The 17,883-nt window shown below is 41.7% G+C and overlaps 1 protein-coding gene across 3 annotated transcripts in view; it reads left to right on the top strand.

The window, feature by feature from the left end:
- svila (supervillin a) overlaps positions 1-15,224 on the top strand; it is a 51,693-nt gene extending 36,469 nt beyond the window's left edge. For all 3 annotated transcript variants that reach the window (XM_087845918.1, XM_087845917.1, XM_087845916.1), the window contains 17 exons: positions 52-207; positions 1,223-1,359; positions 2,899-3,046; positions 3,126-3,271; positions 3,438-3,613; positions 3,904-4,057; positions 4,171-4,450; positions 6,685-6,839; positions 6,967-7,072; positions 7,178-7,385; positions 7,465-7,598; positions 9,352-9,507; positions 11,713-11,856; positions 12,016-12,137; positions 12,256-12,411; positions 13,513-13,533; positions 14,459-15,224. In XM_087845918.1, coding sequence (XP_087702044.1) covers positions 52-207; positions 1,223-1,359; positions 2,899-3,046; positions 3,126-3,271; positions 3,438-3,613; positions 3,904-4,057; positions 4,171-4,450; positions 6,685-6,839; positions 6,967-7,072; positions 7,178-7,385; positions 7,465-7,598; positions 9,352-9,507; positions 11,713-11,856; positions 12,016-12,137; positions 12,256-12,411; positions 13,513-13,533; positions 14,459-14,545 — 2,486 coding nt within the window. In that variant the 3' untranslated portion in view covers positions 14,546-15,224. The remainder of the gene's footprint in view (positions 1-51; positions 208-1,222; positions 1,360-2,898; positions 3,047-3,125; positions 3,272-3,437; positions 3,614-3,903; positions 4,058-4,170; positions 4,451-6,684; positions 6,840-6,966; positions 7,073-7,177; positions 7,386-7,464; positions 7,599-9,351; positions 9,508-11,712; positions 11,857-12,015; positions 12,138-12,255; positions 12,412-13,512; positions 13,534-14,458) is intronic.
- The last annotated feature ends 2,659 nt before the right edge of the window (positions 15,225-17,883 follow it).

Genomic DNA, 17,883 nt, shown 5'->3' with positions numbered 1-17,883 from the left:
TGTGTGTATTTCTTGCAGTTTAATGTCAGGTCTCTGCTCTTTTTCCTGCAGTGAATAAGAACTCTGGTTTCTCTGAAGTGGCTCTCGCCGGTCTGGCCAGCAAGGAGAACTTCAGCAGTGTCAACCTGCGCAGCGTCAACATCTCAGAGCAGATGTCCAACAACAGCGCTGTGCCTTACAAGAAACTAATGCTGTTGCAGGTCAAAGGTCAGTTAAATATACTGGAAACACTGCACTAAATGTACAGAAACACCTACCCTCACAACAGGAATACTTCTACTTTTCTTTTTATTCAGTCCACTGCACCATATTTGCATACTTTTGTTAAAAGCGAGGACAATAGCTCTTTGGTTTTTGCAGTTTTCAGAAATTCTTTGATTAATGTGCTGTGATTCTGCAATGTTTTAATTCCGGTTCACATTTTCGGCTCAGCACTCATGCAGGTTTATTTCCATTAATCCCACATTTAAATCTAGCAGCATCTTGCTAAGATGCTAAACTCTGTGCTGCCTGCTGAATGTTATTTGGCCAAAGAAAAATAATAAAATACAATAAAAACAGTGCAGCTAGTGGAAAGTGGAAAAACATTCCAGGCAATAATTTGTAGTACCGAATAACAAATTAATAAACTGTGTGTGCTCAGTATTTTTAAATTGCAGTCAGTGAGTCTGTAGCAGCTGCTACAATTAATCGTTCAAGGAACAGAAAAACAAAAACCAGTTCACACAAAGCTCTGGAGGATGCTTCTTCAAGGCTGTCCTTTCCAGCGGACCGGAGGATATCTAAAACTGGAGATGAGAGCATGTCTGTGCATCTCCTCCTTATGTCTGTTGGTGACAGCTGTGGTTCCAAATCATTCTCACCAGGGTGCCTCACACTGCCCCAGGCTGATCCACTCCTCTAAAGCCTGCTCTCTGTAATTCAGAGTAAATCCTCAACACTGGGGTTACTGTTTTGTTTGGAGGTTAGCTGCCCCAACCTGATGGTTGGTAGATAGGTATGCTCAAGCATTGCTAGTTTCTTATAAGCCAAAAGCGTCCTAAAATCATAAAACTCTAACAAATATTTGTTTTGCTGCCCTTATTTATTTGCATAAGAAAAATTAGAAGTTAATGTAGATAACATACTTGGTGAAGTGGTGAGACTCGCAGATGCTTGCCCTGTTACTGCAAGTACAATAATGTGACAATCGGACTACCTGTCTGTGTCTGTGTGAAACCAGGCCGCCGGCACATCCAGACCCGACTGGTGGAGCCGCGAGCATCCTCCCTGAATAGCGGCGACTGTTTCCTGCTCATCACGCCACAACACTGCTTCATCTGGATCGGAGAGTTTGCCAATGTTATTGAGAAGAGCAAGGTGGGTTACGACTCAGAGCGCTGCAAAGCAGTGATTACAAAACGGCTTATTGTTGGTATGCTTAGATTTGAGTACAGTATACTTACTGTTTGGGAATTTACAGCCCTCTAAGAACTGAAATCATGTGGTATAAGAGTCTCACTGCTGCATGTGGGACGGGCTTCAAGTGCAGGATGGAAACAGTGTTAGGAGGAAGCTACAGTGGCATAGCTCAGGAAGGTGTGTTCTGATGACCTTTTAGCTGAATAAACTAGTGACCTAAATCTGACACAAAGGACTGTTGTGAGCCAGTGTCCACAGCTTTCATGGGGTTGTTCTAGGTCACTTCATAAACTTTGGTACTTTATATTCTAACAGTTATTTCGTGTGTTAACCCTTTAAGACCTACCATAGAACCAAGTCCGCCAGAGCTTAAATTATATTTTTACATGCTGTAGTGCCGTTTTTGGGAGCATTTCAAGTTGCTATACATCAATACAACCATTATAGCCCAAATTTTAATAATATGTCTGCATTAAGTGCATAGTAATTACATACATTGCAAAAAAGTGCAATAAACTACAAAAAAATTGAAAATCGTTTTTGTTTTTTTAACATATATTTCTAGTTAGAGAAATTTAAGAGGTTTATCCCTCAAAACTGTAAATACAAAAAAGTTGCACAAAATAGGAAATTTTGTGCAATTTATTTTAAGTGTCTTCATAGTTTTATTTTTGAAATACACCAATTTTTATACACTGCAGGAAAAACGAAAATAAATATTATAATGCAAATTTGCAAAAAAGCAGCATATGCATCAAAATAAACTATTTCCAGCAGTGCAATATGAGTTCTAAGCATCCCAGAAACGACACAGAAAGTCATAAAGTCAAACATAACTTTTAAAAACACCAGTATAGGCTCATAAGGCCCTGATGGTAAAAAACTACATTTCTGCAAAATGACATCACTTCCGGTTTCGGGCAGGACATGGAGGACATGCGATAGTTCGCGCTGATGGACATAGGAAGTGTTTTGAACAGCTGATCGGATCGGTAAAGCTTGTTTCTGGAATATTATGTTTTTGTTGCTGCAAGTGCTTTTTATCCAGTTTTTGCAAAGCTATATGTGGAAGGAAACTGACTTAGGACAAGCTGATGGCATAAGATGTAAGTACAACTCCTCTGGTTTCATATGCAAAAAAATTTATTGCGCTATAGCTTACTTGGTTGCAGTGCTACCGGGAGTTAAAAATAGTTACACAAACAGAGCGTGCCCACTCCAACCGGCTTTAAATGGTTAATACAAGATATTTTACATTGAAATAAGTGGAAAAAAAATCTGCCAATGGAACAAGTGAAAATTTTCTAGTTTTTCTCTCGTTTCAAGATTCACAGAGTGAACATAGTTCCTGTATCTTACTGGAATGTTGCTTTGTAGCTGATTTTGTCTTATTTTAAGTGTAATGAGATAAATTTTGACTAGAAATGAGACAAATATGCTTGGTAAGATGGAAGTGTTTCTACTTTTTTTTATGGTGTGTGTGTGTGTGTCTTTCAGGCTTCAGAGTTGGCCAATTTCATCCAGAGCAAAAGAGATTTGGGTTGTCGAGCCAACTATGTCCAAGTCATTGAAGAGGGCATTAACACAATAAACCATGCTGTCAAGGAGTTCTGGAAGATCCTGGGGGGGCAGTCGAGTTATCAGTGTAAGGATTTAAATGTGAAAAACTCCAAGAAACTGTTTCAATAAAATGAAATCCAATGCCTCCATGTTTGCTCTTGCAGCTGCAGGAACGCCCGATGAAGATGAGCTGTACGAGGGCGCCATTGTGGAGACCAACTGCATTTATCGCCTGATGGATGACAAACTGGTCCCAGATGATGATTTTTGGGCCAAGATGCCTCGCTGTTGTCTGCTCAATCCTAAGGAGGTGAGACAAATTAAGTTAAAACTGTTGCAAACTGTAAATCCATCTCAAATCTAAAATAAAGTTTTAAAATCATATGCAAGCATGTAAGATTTAAAATGACCTTTGGCTCCCTCTAGTGGTGATATAAATGCTATGGAGAAAACACCACGTTCTCTGTTTTCTGCAGGTTCTAGTTTTTGACTTTGGCAGTGAGATGTACATTTGGCACGGGAAGGAAGTGACTTTGGCGCAGAGGAAGGTGGCTTTCCAGCTGGCGAAGCACTTGTGGAATGGCACCTTTGACTATACAAACTGTGACATCAACCCACTGGACCCAGGAGAGTGTAACCCACTCATACCCAAGTATGGAAGCACATACTACAGCTTAGATGCATGGTTATGTACAGATATTGAGACTGTCAATCACAGGAAGTCTGCATACACATGGTGTTTTTGCCCTTTGTGCAGAGAGCTTTAAAGAATACACTGAGATCAGATAAAAGAGATGAAAGAGTTGGTCATGTTTTCTCTTTTACTTTCTGGTCTAAGTAATGCCTCAGAAATTAACTGACATTGCAGGAGTGTGTTTCAGGCATCTTCATTGGTTTTAATAGTAATGCATCATCTATACACTGTGTCCGCTTCACATGTAGAAAAGGCCAGGGTCGCCCTGACTGGGCAGTGTTTGGCAGACTGACTCAACACAATGAGACCACCCTGTTCAAAGAAAAGTTCCTGGACTGGAGCGACTCCAGGAAAACTCCCAGTCCTACAAAAAACAGCAGCGATCACAGTACTGATCAAAAGGTATCAGCAAACACTTTATTCTACCTACGTCCTCATTCTTTGTTTTTGTGGGAGTAACATGCTTCAGCAGATTCAGCACACTTATTTCTTTCTTCTACTTCAATCCTCACCAGGAGCAGCCCACCCGTGATCAGCCCAGTGCGTGCAATGCCTCACTGATGCTGACCCTCCATCAGACACCCGTCTGCACCATTCTGGATGGCTTCAATGTGGGCCGGGGCTACGGCCTGGTGGAGGCAGAGGAGTGGCGCAGCTACGAGATCAGCACTCTGGCAGTGGAGGTCTGGCACATCCTGGAGTTCGACTACAGCCGCCTGCCGCGCCAGAGCATTGGCCAGTTCCACGAGGGTGACACCTATGTAGTGAAGTGGAAATACATGGTCAGCACTGCTGGTGCGTACTGAGCACATAGATTACACTTTCATGTAAACCTTGTAATTTTGCAGTAGTTGATGAACTGCATTCCTAAAGGACCACTTTAGTCAAAGCAGACTTGTTTGTGTAGATTGTGTCCAATCTACCACGTGTGCAGAGACGTGTTTAGAAGAGTCAATCATTCAAACCGGCCAGCAGATGGAGTGATGGAGACAGTACATCAGTCATGTTTGTTATAATTTCTTCATTTGTATGCAGAGTTTGCACATAATGTTTTGCTTTTTCCACTGCTAAAAGTTGTCTTAGTGAGTGAGTTGTAGTATTGACTACAATACTGATACATTTATTTCCAGTTTACCTAAACCACAGAACCACAGGATCCTTGGTTTTATGTCTGTTACTGCAGATCTAGGCCAATTTAACCACATAGCACATCCTCTCTGACTCACTCCGAGTACTTCCAGGAACACCAAAGTACACCTTTGGGGAGGACTGTTGGTGAAATCAGTTATGTACCACGCAGCCAAATGTCTGCAGATTCGGTGAAGCTGGCTCAGCTCCTGCCGCTGCTCTTGACTTGTGAAGCAGAATACCACAAACTCCAGTTTTATGTTACAGATTCAACAAACTAAATGCTTGTTAGATTACAAGAGGCGGAGAGTACAAGGAGGAAAGAAATAGTTGGTTTCACCACTGCTGTGATCAGGTTTAGACACAGCCACAGAAAATCAGTGGTTATGCTGGACCTGTCTGCTGTGTTTTAATTGAGTAGTGCTGTGTCTGGTGCCATGGTGGTACACTACTGTTCTCCCAATACTCAAATTCTGTTCTGTCAATTCTGTAATACTACTTGTATATTATTACTAATATTATCCTGTAAGCCAGCGGTCCCCAACCCCCGGGCCTCGGACCGGTACCGGTCCGTGAGACGTTTGGTACCGGGCCGCGAGAGTTGAGGCTCAGGTGTGAAATGTATAGTTTTCAGGGTTTTTATCGGTTTTCAGCGTTATTTTGTTATCGTTTTTATCGTTTACTCGGTTTTCCTGGGTCTTTTCACGTGTGTTATGAATAAATTTTCTTTTTTTCGGTACCGGTACTACTTTTATTTTGTTGTATTTATCCGCGACACCTTAAAGGCCGGTCCATGAAAATATTGTCGGGCATAAACCGGTCCGTGGCGCAAAAAAGGTTGGGGACCGCTGCTGTAAGCTACATCCAAAATTCCACACTAACAAGCCGTTAGCATGTGAGAATGGTATGAGATTTAGTTTGTTTATGGGGAACTTTTTCAGAATATAAGGTGATGGTCTTAATCTCTCATACAATCAATTTGTGCTTTGTGGGTCTAACTATGGTCTAACTCTATTCCAAGATCAGAATTATGTGACAGTCGGTCTGTGATATCTTTGGCTTTGATCAAATGTCTATAAATCAGTCTCACTGCTGCGCAGCTTTCTTGAAATACCTCAGAAGCATATTTGAGCGTTTATGTTGCAGCAGCATCTAAATGAACTCTAATTTAAACATCCACCAAGACATAAAAACCAGATGTATAAAATCACCAGTCACATCTGATTAAAGGCTGCTTGGCAGCCTTTGCCTCAGAACAGGGTTTTAAGAAGCTTTGTTCTCCTGGAAGTTGTACTTCCAGCAGTATCATTGCTGTTGTGGAATGTGGATGTCGATTCACGAGCACCAGGTCTCTGTCAAAGAGTTTTGGAAAAGGGCACTGACTAAAAAATCGATACAGAAACACATTTAAATTTGACTTGTTATTCTGTTACATAATCTGCTATATTTTTGTGGTTATTGCCTAGCAACATTGAAAAGATTGAGACCACACATTACCCAAATGACCTAAAATTGGACTCTGCAGAAAACTTGCCAAGTTCGAAGCAGATCAGACATTTTATCGATTTATTAGAGAGCTCATTTGTTCATTGAGTCACACACCAGCTTCATGCCTGCAGATACAAAAACCTCTCATCAGCTCAGAAGAGATGACAATCATTTCGGATCTTCATAACTTGAACAGGATTTTTTTTTAAATTCATACCGTAGATGGATCTACTAAAATTCTCAGGCAAGTTTGAATCCTGATGACTTTAACCTCAAAGTCAGAGGACCTAGGATTTTCACATTTATATCACAGGTGCATCTACTAGGACACTGAGGAGCAGCATGTATGTTCATGAATCGTGGTTTTGTGGCCGTGTGCAGACACAGACCTCAGATGAATGTCTCCCTTACAGTTGGGAAGAGACAGAACCCGGAGCAGCTGAAGACGACAGGAGCGGGGAAGGAAAAGTGCTGCTACTTCTTCTGGCAGGGCCGCAACTCCACCGTCAGCGAGAAAGGAACATCAGCACTCATGACGGTGGAGCTGGATGAAGAGCGCGGAGCACAGGTACAACAAGAGTGTCTGAAAAACCAAGTTTGCATGGAATATAAATTTGTTTCCTGCCTTTCTTAGTCTACAGTTTCATTTTGTGGGAGTATGATTGCTTTGACATCTTTTTTTTTTTTCTCTTTAGGTTCAAGTCCAGCAGGGAAAGGAGCCTCCATGTTTCCTGCAGTGCTTCAAGGGAGGGATGGTCATCCACTCAGGAAAGAGGGAAGAGGAGGAGGAAAATTCGCAGAGTAAGCCTACTGCAGTGGACAGCTTTTAACTTCTTCGTTTTAAACACCTCCAAATAACTTTTAGCCATCTCGTTCACTTCCGTTCATCTGCCCTCTTTGTCTCAGATGATTGGCGTCTGTACTGTGTGCGTGGGGAGGTGGAGGTAGAGGGCCATCTGCTGGAGGTCGCCTGTCACTGCAGCAGCCTGCGCTCAAGAGTCTCCATGGTGCTGCTGAGCATCAGCCAGGCCCTCATCTACCTGTGGCATGGCTGCAAGTCTCAGGTGCACACGCGGGAGGTGGCGCGCACTGCTGCCAATAAGATCAAAGAACAGTGAGTGCAAACCTCTGTTTTCCACTTGTCAGGAGTTCAGTTGTGACCCCGTAGTCTGACACACTCTGTTTTTTTGTAGTTGTCCTCTGGAAGCCGGCCTTCACAGCAGCAGCAAGGTCACCATCCAGGAATGTGATGAGGGAGCAGAGCCCACGGGCTTCTGGGAAGCCCTCGGGAGGCGGGACAGGAAAGCCTACGACTGCATGCTGCAAGGTGGGAACACTTGTCAAAATCCTCCTTTCCAAGTAAAAGTCCTGCATTCACAATTGTAGAGAAAGTACTTCAGTAATTTCAGGCATTTCTGAATAGTATCACTAGTAAATATGATATTCTAAGCTTAAGCTGTGGTGGTCAGTGTTCAAAGCAGGATTTTAAATCACACTTTAGCATAAAATAATGCAGAATAGCATTATAATATATAATGCTTTTTCAACTCATGACAACAAAGATTCAATTTTCAGTCTTTTAAGCCCAAAATTTGTTCCTGATTACCTCTAAGGGACCTCTAAAACATCAGTACATAAATTATTAAAGGCAAAAATGCTGATTTTGTGTTTTGTCAGAAATATCCTGCTCCTGGAATTACTGAGCACATCAATATTCATCTTCACTGAACTAGTAAATATTATATCTGTTCAGAGGTTATTCCCCTGACAGAGATATTTTTAGTGTTTTTAATTAACTGATGACTTTTATTACTTAGTGCGACCAAAAACAGTCATTTCAGCAGTCAAGTGCAAATCTTGATCTATAGCAGTTTTAATACTTATACTAATAAAGTATAAACGACATAATAATGTGCACAGATGATACGGATCCAAATCTGGGAAGCTTTGGGAAGAATTTAATTTGTGTAAGAGAGCAGAATTATTTTACATCAAACCTCCAAAAATGCATGTCATTTTGTAATAATAAAAACTGGAAGTTTTTGATGTTAAGAAAATATCACAAGCTAAACACTTAATGCAGATGCATGGACTTGTTTTTTCATCTGTGCCTGCAAGTCCAAACACTGCAGCCTCACATAATATTGTTTCTTTATTGTCCTGTTCTGATGGAGAATACGGATAACATTGTTAAATATGACATTCATTGTGGCCATGAAATCATCTTCTTGTCACATGATACCATAAAACGGTAACAAAATGGCAACGGCACTCTGACTGCTATTAAGTATCAGGATGAGATTCTTGCGCTGGTGCAGGTAGTCCTGGGCATCATGTGGTGAGAGTATGCAGGCAGTTCCTGGAGGATAAAGGAATTGACACCATTGACTGGCCCCCACGCTCGCCTGACCTAAATCCAATAGAACATCCGTGGGACGTTATGTTGTGGTCTATCTGATGCCACCAGGTTGAACTCAGGCTGTCCAGGAGCTCAGTGAGAGCCTGGGGCAGATCTGGGAGGAGATCCCCCAGGACACCATCCATCGTCTTATTAGCCACATGCTCCAACGTTGTCAGGCATGCATACTAGCATGTAGGAGTCATACAAACTACTGAGTGCCATTTTTGAGTTGCTCCAATGAAATCTCAGCTAAATGGACAGGCTTGCTGCATCATTTTTTCACTCTCATTTTCAGCCTGTCTTTGATTTCAGCTGTGTGTAGTTTGATATTGTAATTTTCGTTTCCATCAAAGGATGTGGCATCCTTTTGTTCCTAATACGTAACCTAGGTTGTATCGGGATATGATCAAATCTGATGTGATTTCAAATTCCTTTTATCCATTTATTTTTTGACCAATATATTTGTAAAAAAAACCAAACACGAATATCTGTGATTTCACAGCTGTTCATATAATTCAGATTTTAGAATGTGGTAGAAAAAACATATTTAAGCTCTGTGTATCAGTACAGTATACAACAAACACACAGCACTTAAGTAACTGTACGTATTAATTCTTTTATAACTTTTTTCAGCTGTAAATTTGTCATTTCGTTGTCCGTTTCTCCCTCTGACCCACAGATCCAGGCAGATTTAATTTCACACCTCATCTGTACCAGCTGAGCAGCAGTTCAGGAGAGTTTGCAGCTGTGGAATTTCTCTATCCCGCCAGAGATCCCAAGCAGGTCAACTCCATGCCCTTCCTACAGGAGGACCTGTATGCAGCTTCCCAACCAGGTACAGTAGACACACACGGTGTCTGCACTCATTTTGAAGCAGCTTTAATCTCTTAACACAAGTCCAGAGTTTTCTTGAAACAGATTTTCAGGCTGAACAACAAATTTCTAAATGTATTTGTCTATTGAGGGATGTGACAATCAACTTGCACTCAGGATTTTAAGTTTGCTGATGTCATCAGCTGCATCCAGAGTGCTACACGTAAGGGTCGCACTTTGGACATGGTTGATAAAGTATTTTTGATATGAAAACAGCTTTAGAAATTCAGCTAAACTCAGCAGAGAAGACCAAATATTTTTAATAATTGAAAAAGAAGTATAATCTCAAAGGGCTGTGATTAAGGAGAGATTACATGTTTGTAATGTCTGCCAGAATCACTTCCCTATAACTTAAAGTTACTTCCATAACTCCAGTTCTCAGAATGAGATGCATGAGATCCCTCACTATGGGGTGCGACTCCTTGCATGGTTCACATAAACCATTTATCTTATAATTGGCTGCTGATTGGTTGGTGACCACAATAACCAACTACCATTAAGTAGCTTGCACAACTATGCAGTCATTATTCAGGGTAAGCACTTCTTTTGTCTTTTTTGTATCTTTTTTCCTGTCGTCCTCCCCTCACCCCCAGTTGGTTACAGCAGATGGCTGTTCCCCTGTGAGCCTGATTCTGACAGAAGTTTCTTCCTGTTAAAAGGCAGTTTTTCCTTCCTACTGTTGCGAAGTGCTTTCAATTCAATTCAATTTCATTTATATAGCGCCAAATCACAACAAAAGTCGCCTCAAGGCGGTTCATAGATACAGAGAAAAACCCAACAATCATATGACCCCCTATGAGCAAGCACTTTGGCGACAGTGGGAAGGAAAAACTCCCTTTTAACAGGAACAAACCTCTGGCAGAACCAGGCTCAGGGAGGGGCGGGGCCATCTGCTGCGACCGGTTGGGGTGAGAGAAGGAAGACAGGATAAAAGACATGCTGTGGAAGAGAGACAGAGATTAATAACAGATATGATTCAACACAGAGAGGTCTATTAATACATAGTGAGTGAGAAAGGTGACTGGAAAGAAAAAACTCAATGCATCATGGGAATCCCCCGGCAGCCTACATCTATTGCAGCATAACTAAGGGAGGATTCAGGGTCACCTGGTCCAGCCCTAACTATATGCTTTAGCAAAAAGGAAAGTTTTAAGCCTAATCTTAAAAGTAGAGATAGTGTCTGTCTCCCGAATCCAAACTGGAAGCTGGTTCCACAGAAGAGGGGCCTGAAAACTGAAGGCTCTCCCTCCCATTCTACTTTTAAATACTCTAGGAACAACAAGTAGGCCTGCAGAGCGAGAGCGAAGTGCTCTAATAGGGTGATATGGTACTACAAGGTCATTAAGATAAGATGGGGCCTGATTATTTAAGACCTTGTATGTGAGGAGCAGGATTTTAAATTCAAGTGCTTGCTCAAAGGAGTTTGCCTTCTTGTTGGGGTTCTCTCTGTATTATTGCTGTTTGTTTTTGCCAGAAAAGCTTATCTCAGTAGTAGCAGTAAGGACACAGACCTCAGCATTGCTTGAGGCTACACTTAGAGCAGAAGCGTCCCATCACTGGAGACTTTTCAAGCAAAACAAGCAGCCCTGGTGTCTTTACTGGATACTTTGTTCCAACGCACAGTTGAGCCCAGAGGAAAGAGGGTTCAGTCACTGCTAGCTGGAGTGATAACAAGGAGGACTGTATGTGATACCTGGCATTTTAAACTACCTTACCATGCAGCTGTCTGTAGAGAGTTAAGCTAACTAGCCTGTTTAGCCCTCGGTTGGGAGATGATCCAAAACAAGAAGAGTTGTTTGAATAATAACAGTGTAGTGGTGCACGCTATTAAAGGTTAGTTGGTGGATGGTTCTGTCCAACATGGTCATTGCAATCACCAATCAAGAGTTGCATGAGGACATAAATGCTTGTGAAGGGATACAGATTGAGACACATCCCATAATGAGACATTGAAATGAATGCTAGGAATGACAACTTTAGTGTGTGCTGAGAGTTTTCACCAGAACCAGCAGGAAGGACTTCTGTCTAGGTTTTCAACTGTTAGGACAAATCCATCAGTCATGTCCAGCGCTGCACTGAACAAAAATGACCACTTAACTGAACACTTGAAAATCTGACAATGATGCATACCAGATGTGATCGTCTTTTTTTCCCACCTATTTATCAGCCCTGTTCCTGGTGGACAACCACCATGAGGTGTACCTGTGGCAGGGCTGGTGGCCTCAGGACAGTGAAAGCACTGGCTCGGCCCGAATCCGCTGGGACTCGGACAGGAAGTGTGCCATGGAGACGGTTCTGCAGTACTGCAGAGGTATTCTACTTTCTTCCTAATAAATATACAACCCATCCAGTAGTTGTGGACACTTTTGCCCCCCCGGGATCTTGGAACCCAGATAGATAAAGGAAATCTTGGTTGTTAATGAAGGATGTTTGCTTGTTTTAAAATGCATTTCTTGCTTTTTCTCCTCAGAAAAGAATGAGAAGAAGCCTCCCAAAGCATATTTGATCCACGCTGGTCTGGAGCCACTCACCTTCACAAACATGTTCCCCAGCTGGGAGCATAGAGAGGACATCGCTGAGATCACTGAGAGGGTGCGTGGACCAAACGTACTAATATCAACATATGAAGCAAATAGTGCACAAGTCAAAGACTCGCATACAGGTCCGTCTGGATATCAGCTCAAAAAAATTATGTTGTTTTGGTTTCTAGGAGGCAGAAATTTATCATCAGATTATTCTGGTGGAGGATGTGTTGGCCCGGCTCTGTAAGACCACATATCCGCTGGCTGATCTCCTAGCTCGGCCGCTGCCTGAGGGAGTGGATCCCCTCCGCCTGGAGGTCTACTTGTCTGATGAGGACTTCCAGGTAAGAATGTCCAGTGTGAAGAGCCTGTGATTTTATTTTAAAGGTTGCTTTGTTTTAGAACTGATAAATGACTTGTCAAAAAGTCTCTAAGAAAACATTTTCCAACTAAGCTGACAACAATCTTTTTTTGTAAAGTTGGTCTTTGGCTTATTTCAGTCAGAAGAACAACAGCCTTGGGTCGATTTAGGTCACCACCATGAATCAAATTACTTGCTGATGTCAGCCCTCCACTTTTAAATTTGGCCAGAAGGGCTTTATTAGCTCTAGCTTCCCTCCAGCTAATGAAGGTCAGCATTAATTTACCTGGTAACTTGGGCATTACGAGCTAACCGCAAACATAAGTTTGTGTCCTCATAGAGTTTCTCTGGACTCTGTTGTGCCGGTCACAACATAGATTGACTACATCGACTGTAGTCTGTAGTTTTAGAATACTAAATGTTAGTATTCACTACTGTAAAGAGAGCACAAGACAGGCACTTAGGGAAGGAGCTGCCTTTTAATTTTCCAGAAAATCTGTCATAGGAGGTGAGGAAGCACCAGGAAGGAACCTCAGTTTGTTTGTTTTTAAGTTGTTTTAAGTTCATTCATACGTAGGAAACAAAAGTAGTACAACCTCTACTGAAGTGCTGCATACAGTACATTAAGTAGTTGCTCAGGTAGTTGCTTGTTGTGGTGAACCAAGACAGGATCGCCCCCTAATTTTCCAGCTCAGTCAGCACTTCAGGGAAATTGTCTTTCAAGTCATTGGTTTGGTTTAATGACCCAGAATGTTAGCAACCTTCCCCAGAGCACGAGTACTGCTGTTGCACCTTTTGATTCTCCATCTTATCCTCTCTGTTTGTCTTTTCCTTATCTGTGACTCTCAGCTGAGGTCATGCATCTTTGCAGCCAGCGTGTAGTTTGACTTTTTTCAAACAGCTGGACAGTGTATGAGTCAAACATTACTTCTCACTTCTGTTTGTTTTTTAAGGATTTTTCTCTTGTTTATTCCTCCTTTCATTCCTTCTCACTCCAACTTCTTCCATTTGTTTTTAATGGTGTCATGTCTCGCTCCTTTTGTCCCTTCATGAACTAACCTATTTCACTGATTCCACCCTCCAGGGTGTGGGGGCTTATGGGAAGGTGAGTTGTCTGATTTGGGATGTTCACTCCTTGTTCAGCATTGTCACTCATTTTCTCTCCTTTCTAACACCGTGTTTCTACTATAGCATGTTTGGTTACAGGCTGTTCACTCACAAATTGAGCCCTATAGTATCTCATACTGAACTGGAGATTGTTATTCATGCATTCATTTCATCACGATTGGACTACTGTAATTCACTGTTTACATGTCTAAACAAAAACTCCCTGGAGCGTCTGCAGATTGTCCAAAATGCTGCAGCAAGGCTTCTGACAAAAACATTGAAATACTCTCATGTAACACCATTGCTTATACAGCTGCACTGGCTCCCCGTTGAATTCAGAGTCCATTTTAAGATTCTGGTTCTGACATTTAAGGCTCTTCAAGAACAAGCACCAGCGTACATCATTGAACTTTTACAGCCCTATGCCCCTAGTAGGTCCCTGAGGTCTTGTGATCAGGGCCTACTTGTTATTCAGTATACAAGACTGAAAACCAAGGGTGATAGAGCTTTTGCCACTGTGGCCGCCAGACTGTGGAATTCTCTTCCTCAGAACTTAAGATCTGCAGACTCAGTGATTACTTTCAAAAAACAGCTAAAAACACATCTTTTTAAAATTGCATTTTGTTAACTTTTGACTGTTTTTGTTTTTTACCTTGTAAAGCACTTTGATCTTTTATCTAGAAATGTGCTATATAAATAAAATTTTACTTACTTTACTTACAACTCACACACGTGTGAATTGAATCCTAGAGTTGTGAGCACTTTGGAAACTCGAATGTGTCTTTAACTTCACTGATGCATGATTGTGTTCAGATGTTTGTCACTCACAGTGCAGGCTACAGGACTGAGTACTTTGAGTTTGCGATCAGTGTGTGCAGCAGAGTGTCGTGTCTGTTTGATTCTGAGTGTGACCGATCCCACAGAGAGCCCTGGAGATGAGCAAAGAGGAGTTCGGCGCGCTGCCCGGCTGGAAGCAGATGAACTTGAAGAAAGCCAAAGGACTTTTCTGAATGATGAAAAACTGGGCGCTGCTGATGTCATCAGAAAACTCAGACTCCAAGGGTGGGGCTGCCTGGATGTGTGGGGAAAAGATGCTCCAGTGTTTTGGTTGTAGGAGATGATTGTGAGTGGATGCATGTTTTAATGGCAGTCATGTAAATTCCCACTCTGTTAATGTATGTACTTGTGTACTTTGAGCAGGAGCACCTTACACTGTCAGCCTTGCAGCCATGTTGGTGTCGGCAGGTCTGTCAGCCTGCTAAACTCCCTCCACATGATACTCTCTGCTATGTATGTTTGTGCATTAAAAATAAATTATATTTATATTACATCCATGTAGAATGTTTTTTTAAAAAAAGAAAAATCTCAACAGATATTGAAAACCTAACAAAATAAAGTGTATAATAAATGTTGCAGAGGTTTGTGTCTCATGTTCCAGCTGTACAGATCACCATTTGCTGTTTACTGATCAAATGAAGCTCTTGATATGAATGACGGTGTCATTACTGTGGGACAGATACAGACTTGATTAAAGGCAAACAAAGAATGATGATGAAATGTTTGATTTTTAATTCTTTCAGTGTATAGTGCCTTGCTTTGTGTACAGTTTATATAAAGATCCTAGTCTGCATTTTGGAGACTGTTTTGTGATATAAAGATGTATTCTAGAAATAAACCTGGAAAGTTTGATATCTGAACATTTTTCTTTCATCTTTTTCAGCCGACCAAACAGACACACTACATACACTCCAGTTTCCTGTCAAACTCTTGTGTGATTTTGGAGTGATCCTCAACTCACGCGGCTCATGTCGCAGTGGCCATGTCCTTCTTTGATAGTGAAAATTGATTTGTCTCACGTAAACATTAAAGTTCTGATTTATCCATTTGTCTGTGTAAGATCTGACCTACTCCCATGAGGTTCACTGACATCACAGGGAGAGCTCGTACACTTTTGTGTGGTGATGGTGGTTTTTGGATTTAAAGCCGGGCATCGATTCATGCCTGTATCTGGGTCTAGCGCTGACCAGCGGTCATGTGAGGAGTATCTGCTCTGTGGAGCTTCTCACCTGCTGGGTGCAGCTTGGCTCCATGCTTACTCTGAAGCTCACAGCCTCTGTTTGAACAAAGAGGACCTACGTTCATGCATTTTCAGTAAACTGTGATTTAAAAAAATAAAATAAAAGCCTTTTAGCTGAGAAGTCAGTTTAGTTCCAGCTAGTTTCCATCGTTTGATTGTTATAATGAACTGATTTACAGTGATTACCACTTATTGCTTGTTAAAAAAGAATTTTTTATTTTTTTTTTTTTTTAAAAAGATCAAATTACTATGATCTTTGGAAATTACTTTTTCACAGGACTGCGTATAGTCTGTCGGGTGAAGCCTGATCCAACTGCCATGGGATGAACGGTGGGGAACACACTGGACAGGTTTCCAATGTGACACAGGGCTAACACAGAGACAACCAATCACAGGTCACCTGCTGATGGGAAGGTTGGTGGTTCGATCCTTGGCTCCTCCAGTCTGCATGTCAAGTATCCTTGGGCAAGATACTAACCCCAAGTTGCTCTCCGATGCTTCCATCGGAGTATGAATGTGTGTGAATGTAGTTAGAAAGCACCAAGTACAGAGAAAATGCTTGTGAGAATGGGTGTGATTGTGGCATGTTGTATAGAGCGCGTTGAGTACTCCAGGAGAGTAGAAAAGTGCTATATAAGAATCAGTCCATTTACCATTTACACCTATCCTCAATGTAAAAGCACCAAGTTCACTAAATACACATCTACGGGAGGAAGCCAGAGAGAACACAGACAAAACCCAGCCAGTAGGTGGATTTGAACCAAGGACGCACTTCCGCCATCATTAAATAGTAAATTTCAAAAGGAATCTCCAAAAGTTGATTCTGTTCATCTGGACGTAGGGTTTTGTGGGAGAAACGTTTTGGTGTTCGCTCTGTGTTGTAGCGTCCTGATGACACCCAGTTTATGCTCCAGTGGATGATGAGAGTCAAACCTTAGATACTGATCCGTATGCGTAGGTTTACGGTACACGTCAGCTTTTAGATGTCCTCCATTACTGACCTCCCAGCCCATTGTTCCTTCAGTGGGCTGGTTTCAGTCATTATGCAAATGTACTGTTTATAAGATTGGGGAAACCTGCAGTCAGCTGAGACTGAAGAAGTCACTTGGATGAGTGACGAAACGTTTCTCCCACAAAACGCTACGTCCAGATGAACAGAATCAACTTTTGGAGATTTACTTACCCGGATGATTGAGCATGCATCAAGGCGTTTCAAAAGGAATATTTTCAAAGAAAAATAAATTGTTTCTGTTAAATATTATTGTTTATTAACTGACCTCCGGTGTCATGTCTTCTTTCAGAAGAGGTCTCAAAAGTGTTATGCATACCAAGCTAAGACTCTTAAATCAAAACTCAGAGTGGTGTTGGACTGTGTGAGACCAGAGTGTCAACCCTTCTTAATCAACCAGCAGAGGGCAGTGAAATACAAGTTTCTATGAGTACAGAAACTCTTGGGTCTGCAGACTTGGATGTGCTCAAATATTATAGAAAGGAGTTAAAGAAGAGGTTCCCAAAGTTTTAAAGCCAGCATGTGACTCGTCCAGTCATTTGTCTGATCAGAGGACGGCAATTGAAGTTATTATTTCTTCCTTTCAGACAGTTTTTCTGCCATTTTATATTTTTCTAACAGCAGAGAGTGGCGTTCCTGACGCTCTTTGGCCTCAGCTGTAGCTGAAGGTTCAGTCATCTGTCACAGTTTGAGTTTAAATGGAAGCAAAATGGTCTTGTACTACATCATGTAATGCGCTTGCATATAGCTCTAGTCTTACTGAGCAGTTTTTTCCTACACCTGAGTGCTTTCTATCTAACTTTCCTGCTCTGATGAACACATCAGAGAGCAGCCAAGGATCAAATCACCAACCTTCAGTTTAGCAAGTGACCTGCTCTACCTCCCGAGCCACAGCCAGCCCTAAATTAGTGTTGTCACCTTAGTTTCTGTTAATATTATTAAAGAGGGCTGAGACTGACAGAGGACACTGATGCTAAAGATTCTGAAGGTTTAGGATTCTGAGGCAATACTTTGTTTGCAGTCTGGTAATGCTACTTTCACCTAAATAGAGCTGCTTACACAATGACAACTCAACACAGAGGTTGTCATTGTGTTAGCATAGATTATGTCATGCGCACAATGGAAGTTTATTAGAAACAGGAGGGAAAAAATTATGCAATATATTTTTTGTAACTCTTATCTAGTTCAGGGTCATTTGGGGGGGGGCTTATCCTGCCACAGAGGGCGACCTGGAAAGGTTCTAGCCTGTCACAGAGAGATGA

The sequence above is a fragment of the Neolamprologus brichardi genome, chromosome 9 (genome assembly GCF_056152115.1).
Source record: "Neolamprologus brichardi isolate AB-2024 chromosome 9, ASM5615211v1, whole genome shotgun sequence".
NCBI classification, from domain to species: Eukaryota; Metazoa; Chordata; class Actinopteri; order Cichliformes; family Cichlidae; genus Neolamprologus; species Neolamprologus brichardi.
The sequence above is the reverse complement of the archived record's forward strand: the minus strand, read 5'-3'. Positions and strand labels throughout refer to the sequence as shown.